This window comes from Narcine bancroftii, chromosome 12, assembly GCF_036971445.1.
Source record: "Narcine bancroftii isolate sNarBan1 chromosome 12, sNarBan1.hap1, whole genome shotgun sequence".
Taxonomy (NCBI): Eukaryota; Metazoa; Chordata; class Chondrichthyes; order Torpediniformes; family Narcinidae; genus Narcine; species Narcine bancroftii.
The window spans coordinates 98,756,659-98,773,215 of record NC_091480.1 but is presented as its reverse complement, the minus strand read 5'-3'; the positions used below and the strand labels follow the sequence as shown (position 1 = coordinate 98,773,215).

General features: G+C 39.7%; 1 protein-coding gene across 30 annotated transcripts in view; it reads right to left on the bottom strand.

Annotated features, from left to right (window-relative positions):
- Positions 1-16,557, bottom strand: part of LOC138746747 (protein TANC2-like) — a 502,350-nt gene that overhangs the window by 52,053 nt on the left and 433,740 nt on the right. For all 30 annotated transcript variants that reach the window (XM_069905106.1, XM_069905108.1, XM_069905110.1 and 27 more), the window contains 2 exons: positions 13,455-13,548; positions 3,866-3,999 (listed from right to left, as the gene is read on the bottom strand). In XM_069905106.1, coding sequence (XP_069761207.1) covers positions 3,866-3,999; positions 13,455-13,548 — 228 coding nt within the window. The remainder of the gene's footprint in view (positions 1-3,865; positions 4,000-13,454; positions 13,549-16,557) is intronic.

Genomic DNA, 16,557 nt, shown 5'->3' with positions numbered 1-16,557 from the left:
TTGTTTTTATATAGTCAGGAGGGGAGAAGAACAGAAAAACCAAAACTTGACAGGGAAGGACGCCCATAAACTTTGAGCAGTCCTGGGTTTGGGTAGGGCGGCAGAGCCATAAAAAAGTTGAGAATGTCTGTCTTAGCGGGTTGTGGAATTGGAGGAGATCAGAGGCTGAAACAATGTAGGGAATTGAAGTATTGTTTAATTGGGAATCAGCATTTATTTACTAATTTGTTCCAGCATCTGGGTTTCACTGGGAAGATCAGCAAAAAATTTTGAGAAGGCAACATTGTGCCACCACCTTGAACTTTTGATGTTCTTTTGGTGAAAGGTAATGCCATTCTTTTGGATAGAAAATTCCAAGATTTGGACCCAGTGAAGGAACAACTTTATATTTCCAACTTGCACAACTTGGCTGAGAACCAGCAGAGACGAACTCCTTCTTACCTTGTCTTTTTTTGGAAGGGATCACAGGTTTGGGAGGCCCTGTTCTGTAGGCTGAGTGAGTAACTATGGTTCCCTTTCTAAATACGACACACTGCAGCCACTGTGCACAAGTGTGGGTGGAATGAATGTTAGGAAGTTGATGGGGTGATAATCAGTCGGCTTTGTTCTGGGTGGTGCTAAGGTTCTCGTGTGTTGTTGGAGCTGCATTCATCTCGGTAAACCGGGAATGGAAGTAAAACATGAAAATCTGTAGGTTCTGTGGTTAAAGTAAAAGCACAATGCTGGAAAAACTCAGCAGATCAAAGGTAAAAATACATGACCGACGTTTCGAGATTGAGTCCTTTATCAAGTTGTCTGAATGAAAGAGTGGAAGGGGGAGGCAGGGTGGCAAAGGTAGGAGGTAATAGGTGGCGAAGAGAGGGAGGGGACAGCAGCGATCAAGGGGAGGAGGGATGGTTGGATGAACAGAAAGGGAAGAGGGGGAGGAGAGATGGAAGAAGGGATGGGGGGAAGAGGTGAGCAGGTTAGCAGAAACTAGAAAAGTCGATGTTAATCCCATCTGGCTGGAGAGAGCCCAGAAGGAAAAATCAAGTGTTCCTCCAATTTACAGGTGGTAAATGGAAGGAACAGCAGTAAAGCAGGGAATATTATATCACACCGATGACTTGTGCCATGTAGATGGTGGGAACACTTGGGGATATCAGGGGATGAGTCATTTGTCACAGAATCCCAATCTCCGATATGTTCTTGTAGCCATGGTAATTGTGTGGCCAATCTGGTCGAGGACGAGGGATTTAGAAATCGTAATTCCACAGTTAGCGTGTGGCTGTAACAGGATCAGCAATTGGGACTGGGGTTCGAATATGTTCTCCCCGGATCCACGTGGGTTTTTGCCCAGGGCTCTGGTTTCATCCCACCATTCAAAACTTATCAGGGGTTTTAGGTTAATTGGGTGTAATTGGGCAGCACGGACTCGTGGGGTGAAATGGCCTGTAACTGTGCTTAAAGTCTAAATTAAAAAAAGAATACATTTAAAATGTAAAAATTTTAAATTTAATTTGTGGTTAGATTTTCTCCTGTTGGAGTTACTGTATTGATTTTTGTCTGAGTCTTACTGTATGTAGTTGAAGGCTGCTTCAGTAGCTGAGGAGTTCTGAATGGATCTGATCATTTTGCCATTAATAGCAAACATCCCATCCTCTGATCTTCTAATAGAAAGAAAGGAGGACATTGATGATGATAAAGAGGTTTGGGTTTAGGGTACAGCCTAAGGAACAGATTCGATGATGCCCTGGGATGGGATGGTTGATGTCCAATGGCCACATCCATCTTCTTCATTGAAGGTATGGATCCAACTGCTGGACTATTTCCTCTTTGTTACCAATAAACCAGAATTCCCAGATGCCACACTTGGTCAAATGTTACTTGGTTCAGGGCAGTAACTCTCAGAAAATTTGCTCTTTGGGCCATTACTGGGCCCGAGACACAATGTTCTGGAGAAATCCAACCTGGCATTGGTGATTATATTATTGGTGAACGTTCCATATATGATAGCACTGCAGGAGACAACTTCCAACATTCTGTTGATGACTGAGAGTAATTAACCAGGTTGGATTTGTTCTGCTTTTTGTGGACATGAACAATCTTCAGTATCACCAAAGAGGATAATTCCCCTGGAGTCACTTCCAATTTTTCCATCTACAGGAGTGATCTGCTCAGATGTAAAATTAAATCAGGTAGATGCCAGTGTTTGTAACTACCACAGATCAGTTTGACCAGAGGCATGGTTAGTTTTGGGGTATAAATTTACAGCTGGGCTGGTAGCTGTCAGTTTCTAAAACTCACAGCAATTTCCTGATGTCATAATAATTGAATCGAATTGTCTGGAAGTTTGGCATCAATGATAGTGGGGACCTGGGGAAGAAGTTAAGACAGTTCTCAGTTTGGCTGAACATGAATGCTCCAACTTTGTTTTCAGCAAACACTTGCTAGGCCCAGTCAACATCAAGAAAGGAAGCATCTTGGAGCCCCCCCCCCCAGCTTTGGAATTGTTAGGTTAAGTGGCAAAGGGCAGGCATCTCCAGCAAGAAGGTTGGGGAGAGGGGCTGTGGGAAAATCGATCAGCTCACGATTGAATGGTGGGGCAGGCACAATGGGCTGAACAGCTCATTTCTGCTCCTATGTTGTATGGTCTTAACATGGAGGTTATATTCATCAGAAACATAATTGAACCAGTTGCATAAACATTGTGGGCTGCAGAAAAGGTCAGAAGCTGGAAAGCCCTCCCGCCTCAAAGCCTCTGCACCACTGACAAGTGCACCAGGAGCTGTCAAGAATACTTCCAACACACCTGTACTGATGCAGTTCAATAAGCTTAAAGGCATCCAGGTCAAAGAAATCTGCTTAATGGGCACTCAGTCCACTAAGATAAATATTTGTTCTTTCCTCCACCAATGCCACACATTTGGAGTGTGTACCATTTGCATAATGGACTGCATGGCCTAGGCTTCTGATTGTACTTCCCAAGCCTGTAGCCTTTACCACAAAGGAGGCCAAGGGCCCCAGGAGCATGGGATCACCGCAGATGAAAGGCACTCTTGCAAGTCACACACCTTCTAAATTTGAAAATGCCCTGCCAGTAATTTGTCAATGCTGGTATTAGACCAGCAACTCTTCACACAAAAGCACTTTACTAGAAGATCTTCAGCAGGTCAAGGGTGTCTCAATACCACCTATTCAAGGGGGGGATGGGTAATAAATACTGGCCTTGCCAGTGACGACTACATTTCAAAATATCTTTAAAAATAGATGTGGTTGTTTTCAAAACTGAAACGGAAGATCAGCATGGAGGGTGGGATGGTTAGCACAACTCTATACCACCACCAGATAAAGGGACTGGAGATCAAATCCAGCACTGTCTGTAAGAAGTTGGTAAATTCTCCCTGTGTCTGTGTGGGTTTCCTCTGGGGACACTGGTTTTCTCCCACCATTCAAACATACTGGGAGTTGTAGGTCAACTGGGTGTAATCAGACAGCATGGACTCGTGAGCCAAAATGGCCTGTTTCTGTGCTGTATGTTTAAATTTTTTTTTAGATATATTAAAAATTAGAGCTCAACAGGACCTGAATGAAAGTATTAAATTTAGGTGGGTGGGGTATCATAAAAAAATCAAAGCTTTGCCTTTTGTTTGGCAGTGATCAAAATTTAATTTTATCTCTGAGCAGATCACCAGTGTGCATGAAAAACTGGAAGCTCCCAGGTTATACTTAAGGGGGCACTGAAGATAATGTGGGTTGAGAACCAATAATGGTGAGTATCTGACTAAAAGGTGGGAAGACAAGAGTGGAGCAAGACATTTGGAGTTCCCCTCGGCAGGGTGGTGGAATGAAATGGCTTTGTCATACCACAGCAAAGCCAGCTCACCTGCCAGTGTCCTTGTCGCACTGCACTGAACAGTGGGACGATCCCTCGTCTGTTAGACTGTGACACTGCGGCTCCTTGTTCCAAAAGCAGTCTGCATACTTCAAGTTTTCCTCGTCCAGCTGCAGCAGTCAATGCTGGGAATATTTAAACACATGATTTCAGAATCGGCCTGAGAATTTTCAAAATAAAAAAAATACACTGAATTGAATAAGATCATCCTGTCCATTTCAGACTCACCTACCATATCATTCAAGTCAGAAAGGTTTCAGATTGCTTCCAGAACCCAGCACTATGGCCTATTCCAATGGATTTCTTTGTAACTGGTTCCTATTTTTGTCTGTCATCCTGCTTCTTGAAACCTGAATTCATTATTGAAGTAAAACAAAGCTTGCCTGGACTAAATTTTCTAATTAGCTTCACATTCCTCATTTCAGTTATCTTTTCTCAGGAGAAATTGAGGCCAATTTACTTTGCCTTCCTTCACTCCTGACACACAAAGCCAACTCATTGCTCAGATCAATGCCTTTCATGAAGGAGATTCAAGTCAAGTTTATTGTCACCTGTTTGCACAACCTGGTCTCTGGTCCTTGGTGCAAAACATGCAGACACACAATCAGATATAACACGCATTTCGAAAAACAATACATACACAGGACAAGTACTCAGCGACACAAATAAATAAATATTGTTTCATGAATATGAGAGTCCCGGAGGGTTAGTGTGTGCAGCTCCTTTGGTCGTTCAACATCTCTTTGCCCATTGGAAGAAGCTGTTCCTCAGCCTGGTGGTGCTGGCTCTGATCCTCCTGTATCTCTTCCCCGACAGGAGCAGCTGAGAGATGCTGTGTGCCCGGTGGAAGGGTCGTAAATGATTTTGCGTGTGTGTGAGGATGGCCAGAATGATAAACTGCATTCCAGCTGAGAGGCTGAATAGAACACATCCTAAAGGTGACGCATTACAACAGAACTAACTATTAAAGCACTTCTATATTTTTATATGTTTTTATATTTCAGTTGTCTTCAACGTATAGCCTAAAATTCAAAGATATTTTGCAAAATTATCAGAAAATTAAAGTGATATTATTAAAAATGACAGTACATTTTGGGAAAGAGTTACTGCTGCTATCGTAGTAACAGAGAACACATTGGTGTTAATGGATTGGATAAGATAAAAATAGATGAATACGAGGGACTAAAAAAGTTGGCCGTACTCAAATTAGAAACTAAAAATCACCCTGTGAAGTTGCTAAGGAAGTAAATTGCAAAGGATTTGACCATAGTTTTCCAGTGCTTCTGAGAGGTACATCACACCTCTGTCCTAATCAGTAAAACAGGAAAAAAAGGGATGTTGAGGAAAAATATGCTGATCAATATTTTATTCAGATAGAAACCATGTTGTATTTTTGTATTTTTCAATTATTATTACAAAGTTTTACAAGTTGAACAGGTTCGTAATGCTGTTACTGCACACCAGTGACCAGGGTTCCAAGTCGGAGATGTCTGTCAGGAGTTTGTACATTCCTTCCGTGTCTGTCTGGGCTTCTTCATATCCTTAAAAACATATGGGTGGCATAGGCTTGTGGTCTAGAGGCACCTGTGTCTGTGTGGGTTTCCTCTGGGGACACTGCTGTATATCTAAAAAATTCCAAAAGAGCTAGACTTATCATAAGAAAGTTTTACAGACCTCACATACAACTGTAGTAAAGATAGAGGTGCAGGAAAGAGCTTTCTTCTCAGGGAATGAGGATAGACAATTGGTGGAAATGTCTACGATAGAACCCTTCACCAACAGTGACCACAACTCTGTATGATTTGAAATAGACATGGGAAAAAGTAAGACAGGACCTCAAGCTAAAATCTTAAATTGGGGGAAAGGACTGATTTTGACGGGATGGAGCAACAGCTGGAGGGAAAACAATATCCACGAAGTTAGAAGTTAACATTAGCAAGGATAGTAAGATTAGGGAATCTTGATCAGGAAAAGAAAGGTAACGCCTGTCAAGTATCGGAAATTGTTGTTAGGCCTTTGAAGTTAGAAAATGTAGGAGAAACCTTAAGAAAGCAACTTAAAGGCAAAAGGAGAACATGAAATGCCCCCCATCAACAGAATTAAATAGAACTTGAAAAGCTTTTCTAAGTACATTAGAAGAGGGTAGCTCGGGAGAGAGTAGGTCCCCACAGGAACCAAAAGGCAAGTATGTGGAACCAGAGGAAGAATGCAGCAGCAAGAAGAATGGGGTGGGGCTAGACTGAAGGGTTCAGAGTGTTCTACTTGATGGTTCAGAGCTTGTATTAAGGAAGATGAAGTGTCTTGGGGAAAAGGATTCAAGAACAATATTGGTCAAAAATGTGCTCTGATACACTATGACATCATTTATTAACGTCAGATATAGATTGGAACAATACAATTTTATGCACCAATTTTACATCACTCCACAAAAATTACACAGTTCCAAATCTGAAATTCCACACTTGTGTTTTAGGTGTGGAATAGAGGTTGGAACGTTTATACATTCAACCTGGCTATGCATGAAAGTAAGATCCTTTTGGTATGACTTGGCAAAAATTTTGATAAAAATTCTAGAAGTGAGTTTTCCATTGGGACCAGAACTGTATTTATTGAGCATCTTATAATTATGGGCACAAAACTACAGAATATCAAATCCAGTTTGTGAGGATTGCACTAGCGGGAGCCAGGAGATGTGTCACTGTTACATGGGAGTCCGACTCCCCCCTACTTATAGGACATGCAAAGTTGTGCCTCCCTGGAAAAGATCACTTTGTTAAAATATGGCAACCTCATTTGAATCATACAGGCTTAAGGATTTAATTAACTTCTCCAAAAAGGTTTAAATAATATAGTTAATAGCGTTGAATTCTAGAAGATCAAGATCAAACACCCCTTCTTTTTTTGGACAATTTTGTTTTTAAATTTTAGCAGTTGAGAGGGGGGGGGGGATGAGATTTGGACAATTATATGGGACTCTGTAATTTTAAAATACTATTTATATGATGTGTGAAATTATGTTCTATACGAGTCTCGAAAAAAATAAAATAAAATATTCAAAATCAAAAGATGAAATGTGAGAGTTATCGATACACATTAAGATAGACAAATCCCAGCGCCTGATGAAATCTACCCCAGGGTATAATGGAAAGGAAAGGAGAATGTGGCTGGAATACTGATGGAGATTTTGGAATCATTATTAATAACAGGTGAGGCACTGGTAAACTGTAGGGTAGCTGATGTTGATCCTATAATCAAGAGGGATAAGACAAAAGAAAAAGCGACAGGCCAGTGAGCCTTTTGTCAATCATAGGGAAACTAATGAAAATAAATCTCAATGATCACTTGGCAAGGCAGGTGTCATCATAGATATCCTTACCTCACAAATTTGATTGTGTCTCTTGAGTAAATTACAAAGGGCAACCATGGAGATGCGGTCCATTGACCTTAGCAAGGCTTTTGACTGTACCTTGCACGATACGCTGGTCTGGGAAGTTAGATGATCTGACAAACTGAATCCAAATTGGTCAGGCAATAGGAGGCAGAGGGGGGGGGAGTTGTTTTTTTTTTCTCACTGGAAGGTTGTAACCAATGGTGTAGGCAGGAGTCAAAACTGGGACTTTTATTGATCACGTGGATGTAAATGATTTGGATGAGAATGCCTGTGGCCTGATAAGTAACTTTGTTGACTACATGAAAATTGGTGGAGCTGTAAATTGTGAGGAAGGCTGCGAGATCAGTTGAATAAATGGGCGAGCGGAAACAGATTGAATGTAATTCATTTAAGTAGTGACCTCTCCTGGATCGACATCTCCTGACTTGTCAGGAAGACACAACAGCGATTGCACTTCCTGAGAGGAATGAGGCAGTCAAGGAAACCGGCCCATCCTGTCAATATTCTACAAGAACTCTATCCCGAGTGTCCTGGCCGGCTGCATCACAGTGTGATACAGTTGCTGTAGAGCTTTGGATCGGAGGTCAATCCACAGGACCATAAGAGGGGCCGAGAGGATCACTGGAGTCTCCCTCACGCCCATCAACATGCTCTACCAGGGTCATTGTCTGAAGAGGATTCGCAAAATCATTGAGGACCCCCATCACCCTGCACAGAGTATCTTCCAGCTACTCTCGTCAGGAAAGAGATAGGGGAAGTATCAGAGCCAGAACCATCAGGCTGAGGAACGGCTTCTTCCCACGAGCAGTGAGACTGCTCACAAAATCCTTCCAAGACTCTACAATTCATTTAACAATATTTATTTATTTTAAGCATATAAATCACTTGCTATGTCTATGTGTTTTGCATGCTTTTACACCGAGGACCAAAGAACACTATTTCGTCCAGTTGTACTTATAGAATTGTATGACAAAAATAAACTTGAACAAGGGTGAGGCAATGCATTTTGGGTCATCTAATAGTGGCTGGACATATACAGTAAATGGCAGGGGCCTCAGAAGTGTTGACGTCCAGAGGACTTTGACACAGGTGGATAGAGCAGTGAAGGTGGCATTCAGCTTGCCTGCCTGCTTTGGCAGGAGTACTGAGTATAACATTTGGGTCAACGTGTTGCAGCTGCAATAGACATTGGTCAGGCCTTACTTGGAATACTCTCTTGAGTTTTGGATGAAGCAATCCGTCACTACAGGAAGGATACAATAACCTCATGTGTGACACTTGAAAGAGTGAAGAAGAGATTCATCAGGATATGGCCTGGAATGGAGAGCTTTAGTTATAAGGAGAGATTGGATAGACTGAGATTGTAGTCACTGGAGCTCAGAAGGCTGAGGGAGGACCTTATCGAGGTTGATAACATTATGAGGGGTATGGATGATGATCAGTAGGGATAGGGTAGTTTAATCTAAGGGACAGATTTTTCCACAGAGATTGGTGGGTAGATAAGGAAGTGCTGGAAGCAAGTCTAATCACAGCATTTAAAAAGTATTTGAATAGGTACATGGATAGGAAAGGAACAGAGTGATATAGGCCAAATGCAGGCAAATGGGGCCAGTGTCAGTGGGTACCTTGGACAGCCTGGATGAATCAGGCTGAAAGGCTGCTTCTGTGTGGTACAACTATTTCAGTAAGTAAAAACGTAATAATTTCACTAGGCAGAAATGTTAAAGGGAAACAAGAAGTCATCTGAACTTAACCAATTTATATACAATCACACATGAAATGTAATTTAAATTAAATTGGATCAATTTCCACTAAAAAATTCAGCCACGATGATTTTACACATCAGCAGTAAGAAAGTGAAATTCTAGATCACAGGTTGAAGCAAATAGTATAGACAAAATGCAGGAGGGAATATAAAGATATATGGAAAAGATGAATGAAGAAGGATGCATGGAAGTGAGTCTAATGATCACATTCTATCTGTCCACGCAGTACATTTTCATGGTGTACATGTTAACGCAATGGACAGAGTCAAAATTTTCCTGAACTGCTCTACATTAACAAAAACCACAGCAGGGTTGTGATCTCATCACGATGCCTCAGGTAATGTCTGCAAGTGTAGGTTTTGAAGTTGGAAATAAAGCAGACAGTATTATTGATGTTCCCTGATAGCCTGATAACAGATGATTGGGTAGAGAGAAATACCCCATATTTACCCATGGTGCACTTGGTCATTTATTATCTTATAATTTTCATTTATTTTCAAACTTTCTTGTATCTGGTCTCTGGTTAATCTGCTTTCATGTATTCAGTCACATTTCCCTATTTATGTCTACTTATAAAATTAAATTAAATTGAAAATTCTGCAGTGTTGGAAGAATATGTGATGGAACAATTTTTGGAAAATGAGTTTGGCTGCTGGATCAAGGACCCTCGACTAGGGGGCGCTATTGAGGTGTCTCAAAAATACTTTTTTAGTCTTGAGAAAACTCATGCTAACAATGAATTATTGGGTTGTTCCTAAACTTGAAAGTTAGTGCTTTGTGAATTTGTGCATGAAATTTGTGTGTTGTCAGTTCCTATCAAGTATAGATAAATTAACCAAGACTCCCAAAAATATCCTTGCTGGTTATAAAGCTGGAAAAAATATTCAAAACAAATATTAAAAAATCAAATATTTATGCTATAGCTATGAGAAATATAAAGAAGTGTGATAAAAGACAAATGCTCTCTTTGAGTTATTTTAAATAGCAAAGCAACAGTTTACAGAGTCGAGGTCATGGGGGAGTAAATCTGAATGATGGGGTGAGAGAAGGAGGGGGAGACTGCATATATATGGTGACATAAGGCAGATGTAGATTATTACACTTGGGAAACTAGTTAAAGTAATTCGAACTGACTAAGTTTCCAAGTCAGTATATCAAGGCTCAGAAACTGGCACCAATCTTCAGACCGGCCTATTACATAGAAATGCGTGCCCCAAAACTGCCGAAAGAGGTGATCTCACACTCTAAAGAGAGTGAGGTGGCAGTGAGCCAACTTTTAAACTTGAAGCATCCAGTTTAAAAAGCTCTCATATGGCTTGCTGCTCCGAAGTTACTCATGCTTGGAAACAGATTTCTATTCCTATGTGAAATTTTCCAATTCTATAAATCATTCTGGCAGTAAGAAACGAGTGAAGAGTCCTTTGGACACAAAGAGATGCCCACGTTTTCATTTTCTCTGGATCCTTCAGAGAAATACTTTCAATGCTGGGTTATTCCAACCAGAGTAACTGAATAATTAGTGAATGCACTTGGTTCCAAGTTATTGCCTGTTTTGTTTCCCTCTCTATTTTGCAATTTCACGGTTTACTTGAAACAGTGTGGTTATCCTATTGATTTTACTTGAAACAGTGTGATTATCCTATTGATTTTACTTGAAACAGTGTGATTATCCTATTGATTTTACTTGAAACAGTGTGATTATCCTATTGATTTTACTTGAAACAGTGTGGTTATCCTATTGATTTTACTTGAAACAGTGTGGTTATCCTATTGATTTTACTTGAAACAGTGTGGTTATCCTATTGATTTTACTTGAAACAGTGTGGTTATCCTATTGATTTTACTTGAAACAGTGTGGTTATCCTATTGATTTTACCTGAAACAGTGTGATTATCCTAATGATTTTACTTGAAACAGTGTGGTTATCCTATTGATTTTACTTGAAACAGTGTGATTATCCTATTGATTTTACATGAAACAGTGTGATTATCCTATTGATTTTACTTGAAACAGTGTGGTTATCCTATTGATTTTACTTGAAACAGTGTGGTTATCCTATTGATTTTACCTGAAACAGTGTGGTTATCCTATTGATTTTACTTGAAACAGTGTGGTTATCCTATTGATTTTACTTGAAACAGTGTGGTTATCCTATTGATTTTACCTGAAACAGTGTGGTTATCCTATTGATTTTACTTGAAACAGTGTGATTATCCTATTGATTTTACTTGAAACAGTGTGATTATCCTATTGATTTTACTTGAAACAGTGTGGTTATCCTATTGATTTTACTTGAAACAGTGTGATTACCCTATTGATTTTACTTGAAACAGTGTGGTTATCCTATTGATTTTACTTGAAACAGTGTGATTACCCTATTGATTTTACTTGAAACAGTGTGGTTATCCTATTGATTTTACTTGAAACAGTGTGATTACCCTATTGATTTTACTTGAAACAGTGTGATTACCCTATTGATTTTACTTGAAACAGTGTGATTATCCTATTGATTTTACTTGAAACAGTGTGGTTATCCTATTGATTTTACTTGAAACAATGTGGTTATCCTATTGATTTTACTTGAAACAGTGTGGTTATCCTATTGATTTTACTTGAAACAGTGTGATTACCCTATTGATTTTACTTGAAACAGTGTGATTATCCTATTGATTTTACTTGAAACAGTGTGGTTATCCTATTGATTTTACTTGAAACAATGTGGTTATCCCATTGATTTTACTTGAAACAGTGTGGTTATCCTATTGATTTTACTTGAAACAGTGTGATTATCCTATTGATTTTACTTGAAACAGTGTGGTTATCCTATTGATTTTACTTGAAACAGTGTGGTTATCCTATTGATTTTACTTGAAACAGTGTGATTACCCTATTGATTTTACTTGAAACAGTGTGGTTATCCTATTGATTTTACTTGAAACAGTGTGATTATCCTATTGATTTTACTTGAAACAGTGTGATTACCCTATTGATTTTACTTGAAACAGTGTGATTATCCTATTGATTTTACTTGAAACAGTGTGGTTATCCTATTGATTTTACTTGAAACAATGTGGTTATCCTATTGATTTTACTTGAAACAATGTGGTTATCCTATTGATTTTACTTGAAACAGTGTGATTATCCTATTGAGTTTACTTGAAACAGTGTGATTACTCTATTGATTTTACTTGAAACAGTGTGATTATCCTATTGATTTTACTTGAAACAGTGTGGTTATCCTATTGATTTTACCTTTATTTTTTGGCTACATCTGCTTTTCGTGGTGGCTTTTTGGATGAACTCATTCCTGTCAAATGCTCTACTTTTGTTTCAGATTCCTTGCCTCTATTATTGTCCTTCCTGTGTTTTATAATTGCTTAACAGTGCAATAGGAAGAAAGCCATTTCCAAAAATTCATGTTAAAAATGTTTTCATTAGATTCAGACTCTTTTCCTCCCTAATCTTCAAAGTCTATAAAGTCTGCAAAAGAAAATCAACTTTTTGCACCAGAAACTAATTCTTTCCATTGTCTGAGCCATAAATAGCCTCCATTTTGGGTTTGCTCTGAATATATACATTAAAAAAGGTAGTCTGCCCAATGCAAAATACCTTTGGAACTTAATATAATAGGTAGGACCTGAATTCAATTCCTCACTGTGGTGATTTTAATAATTTTAAACTGAGAGTGTTCAAATAATTCATTAAATTCAAACAAAAATCTAAATTATTTTGAACAATGACAAAGCGTTTAATTGATTTAATGTCGCTATTGATCCTTGGATACAGGTCCAACATCTTGAGCCCCTCATGGTCCTAGCACCATTTAATCCTCTGTTTTAAAGTAGGTAGACCCCGACTTCCGATGGTGTTTCCTTCCAGGACTCACAGTGCAAGTTGAAATTGGGCAAAATAACGCAAGCTTTTGCTGGAAAACACGAGATTTCACCAAAAAATGCAAGAACAAAACCACTGTAACGTTGGAATATTGTATGTCGGGACACTTGTAAGTAGAGGTCTTCTCTGTAAAGTAAAGCAACGTGTTGCAACTTTAGGCACGTAATCTGACGAAACCTAGGAACAAACTTAGAATAAATAAAACAAAGCAGACGAATCAAGTTAGCCAGGGAGGAACTGTTGGACACCTTACAGCAAACTGCAGGAATCTACTTTGAAAAAGTTCTGAAGGTGAAATCATGATTCCTGTTCAGAATCATTCCTGTTTTCAGAATTCAACCGGTATAAAACAGAGGGATAAATCCAGCACACAGGCATGTCATCTCTCCACACACCAATACAGACTGTGACTCATGCATCCAATAGGGCAGGTAGCTGTGAATTCATGACCAGCAGTTGGTTCATAAGGTGATCCATGTCGAACACACACGCAGCTGTCACTCCATCAATTAATTTGCCCTTCACGTACCCGTTTCTCCCCAAAGAGTGTCGCAACTGTTAATCTGAGCTCGTTGTACTTCTTCCTCATCCTTCTCTGGAAGATCCAGTAGATACGAGACAATCTGAAATAAAGTTCCAAAGAATGAAATTAGTAACAATAATTTGTTTCTGATTTTTTTGAGTTGATCTTGCATTGTCGAGTAAGTACTAACCCACAGCAAGGTGTTTTGGTCTACCAATGATGCCACACATTCGATGCAACACAAAAATCTCACTTTTGGCCAACTTCAGAATAAGAGTGGTTTCTGAGCAAATTTACCTATTCAGAGTTTAAAAAAAAAAATCTCAAGGTTTTGGCTAAAATGAATCAGATGACCGTGCCTCAAACATATATTCTTTCTAAACCCTTTCTAAGTAACCACAGAATATGCCTACCTTCCTAACTAGGGCAGTGGATGAGCACGAGATACCTCAGCTGAGAACAAACGAGTCCCAAGATTAAAGTTCTCACCACCACCTCTCACCCCCAATCCCTGCCAATTAAAGACAAGGCCATTTATCACACAGTGCTTGTGGTAGGTTTTCAGCAGGGACTTAGACATTTTAGATCTCTTTCCTCATTCCTCTCACGTCAAACTTTTCTCCTTTTGAAAGTTACTAGCAAACGTTCATCTACTAACTTCTCACAGATTTTTTTTTCCAGATCACAGAAATATTTCCTGTTATTGCTTCTGTTTTTATTTGGTAAACGATCAATGTTCTTTGGCTAATGATTACCATCAACAACTTTTTCCCCCCCATTTCATCGATGATTTTGAACACCTCTCTTCTTAGCTGCTCTGCTCCAGATTCTCTCTTCTCTCCACTTAACTGATGCCTCTCAACTTTGGTACAATGTCAGTAAATCTCACTTGTTGTCTAAGGATATAATGTCTTGACTGTGTGGTGCCCAGAACTTATTACAATATATTAGCTGATAATCAACATAATTTGCTTGCATAGAATGAAATAATAAAGTCATGAATTCTTTTTCCTAAGTAAGAATTGTACCTGAGCCTGCAACTTTGAAGATCAATTCCTGTAGCATTTCTCTATTCCTGCACCCTCATTTGAAATGGTACCAGTATGTTTACAATTGCTTTCCTCATTCTTCTTAAGATGTATTCCACACTTCCATGTGAAATTTCATTAGCTCTATATACTGCAGCTTTTCATTGCCTGTCGCTTTGATTCCCTCTCGCTCCATGCTGTCCTCCCAGTTTTAGTCCACGACACTGTTCCAGTGAAGTCCAACATAAACTCAAGTTACAGCACCACATCATCAGGTTAGCCAACTCTCTGATCACTCTCAGTGTCATTCAGTGTCTCCTGGTGCACAGCCCACAGCAAATGCTCCCATTTGTCATCTCCTCTTCTGGCTACTTTCTCTGGAACTAATAGTTTAAATTTAGATATATAGGACGGTAATAGTCCCTTTCAGCCCACAAGCACGTGCTTCCCAATTACACCCGATTCACCTACACTCCCAGTATTTTTGAACAGTGGGAGGAAACCAGAGCACCCGGGGAAAACCCATGCAGACGTGAGGAGGACATACTTTATGCTTACATACAGTGCGGGTTTAGAACCCCAGTCCCAGTCGCTGGCATTGTAACAGCGTTGCACTAACTGCTACGTTAACCGTGTCGCCTGGCCCCAATGAAGGCTCAGCAATGCAGCTTCATCTTTGCTACATAAAGGCACGGATTGACCTGCTGAGTTTCTCCAGCATTTGTGTGTTTTTTCACTTAACTGCAGTGTCCACAGAATCCTGTGTTTTACACCATTTTACTTCCCTTGATGTCTGTTCCTAACATTATATTATTACCCACCATTAACACTGAATTCTGAACTAACAGACATCAGAAAGGGCAGCACTGTAATTAGTGCAATGCCTGTATAGCACCAGCAATCAGAACTGGACCTGGGGTCAAATCTCACCCTGTCTGTAAGGAGTTTCTACATTTTCCCCGTGTCTACATAGGTTTTCACTGGGGGCTCCGGTTTCCTCCCTCCCTTCAAAAACGTACGTGGGTATAGATAGGTAAATGAGATGTAATTTGGGCAGCATGGACTCGTAGGGCCGAATTGGCCGGTTACAGAGCTGTATGTCTAATTTAATTTTATTTCAAAAAGAAAGGCCAAGAGCTCTATTACTGATCCTTGCAGATTACAAATGTATATGATCGAAATAAATGCAAGCATCATCAATCACCTTGTGTTCTGTCCTGCATCCAATTTCATACCCAGACTGCCACTACCATCGGTATATACCTCTTTCATTTAATTTAGTGAGCAAGTTTATTATTTAGCATTTTGAAAGCCTCCATGCTCAGTACATCAACCATGTGACATTCTATTCTATTACTTGGTTTTTCTGAGTCTCTCTTTGATAGAAACGCAATTATCTGAAATCTTATCATCGCTTTCTTTCATTCATTTATAGTACAAGGTTGTCAAAGCTCAACTCGAATTGTCTATGGTCCTCTTTCTTAAAACCCCCCAAGGTGGTACTGAGTGACAAGATCCAGGATTTCAAACTGGTGATGAAGAAGGAAGAGTGAGGTAGATACCTATCAGGACTGTGTGATCTGGAAGGGAACTTCAAGGTCACAGTGCTCCACTGTGCCTCTTGCCCTTGTCCAAGATGGCTTGGGTCAATAATTTTGGCATGCTCTAAGTAGCTTTCATACTTGGCAGTGATTTTTTTTAAATACAGATGCACTGCAATGGATCGTTCCTTACCTCACACTCATTATTCTCTAGTTTACTTGCTTCCATGTGCCTGAGAGTCTTTTAAATGTCTCGATTGCACCAGCCTCCACCACCCAGGCAATGTATTCCAGGCACCTACTACTCTCTATGTTTAAAAATAACACCTTTGATGTTCCCCTAAACCTTCCTCCCCTCACCTTACATAGGTGTCTAGTGTTTGCTATTCTCGCCCCGGGTAAAGGGTGCTGACTGTCTACCTTATCTATGCCTCTCATAATCTTGTAGATCTCTATTAAGTCTCAGTTCATCCTTGGCACAACTTCAGAAAACATTGGTTAGGCCACAGCTGGAAGGACAGAATCTCATGAGCGAAGACA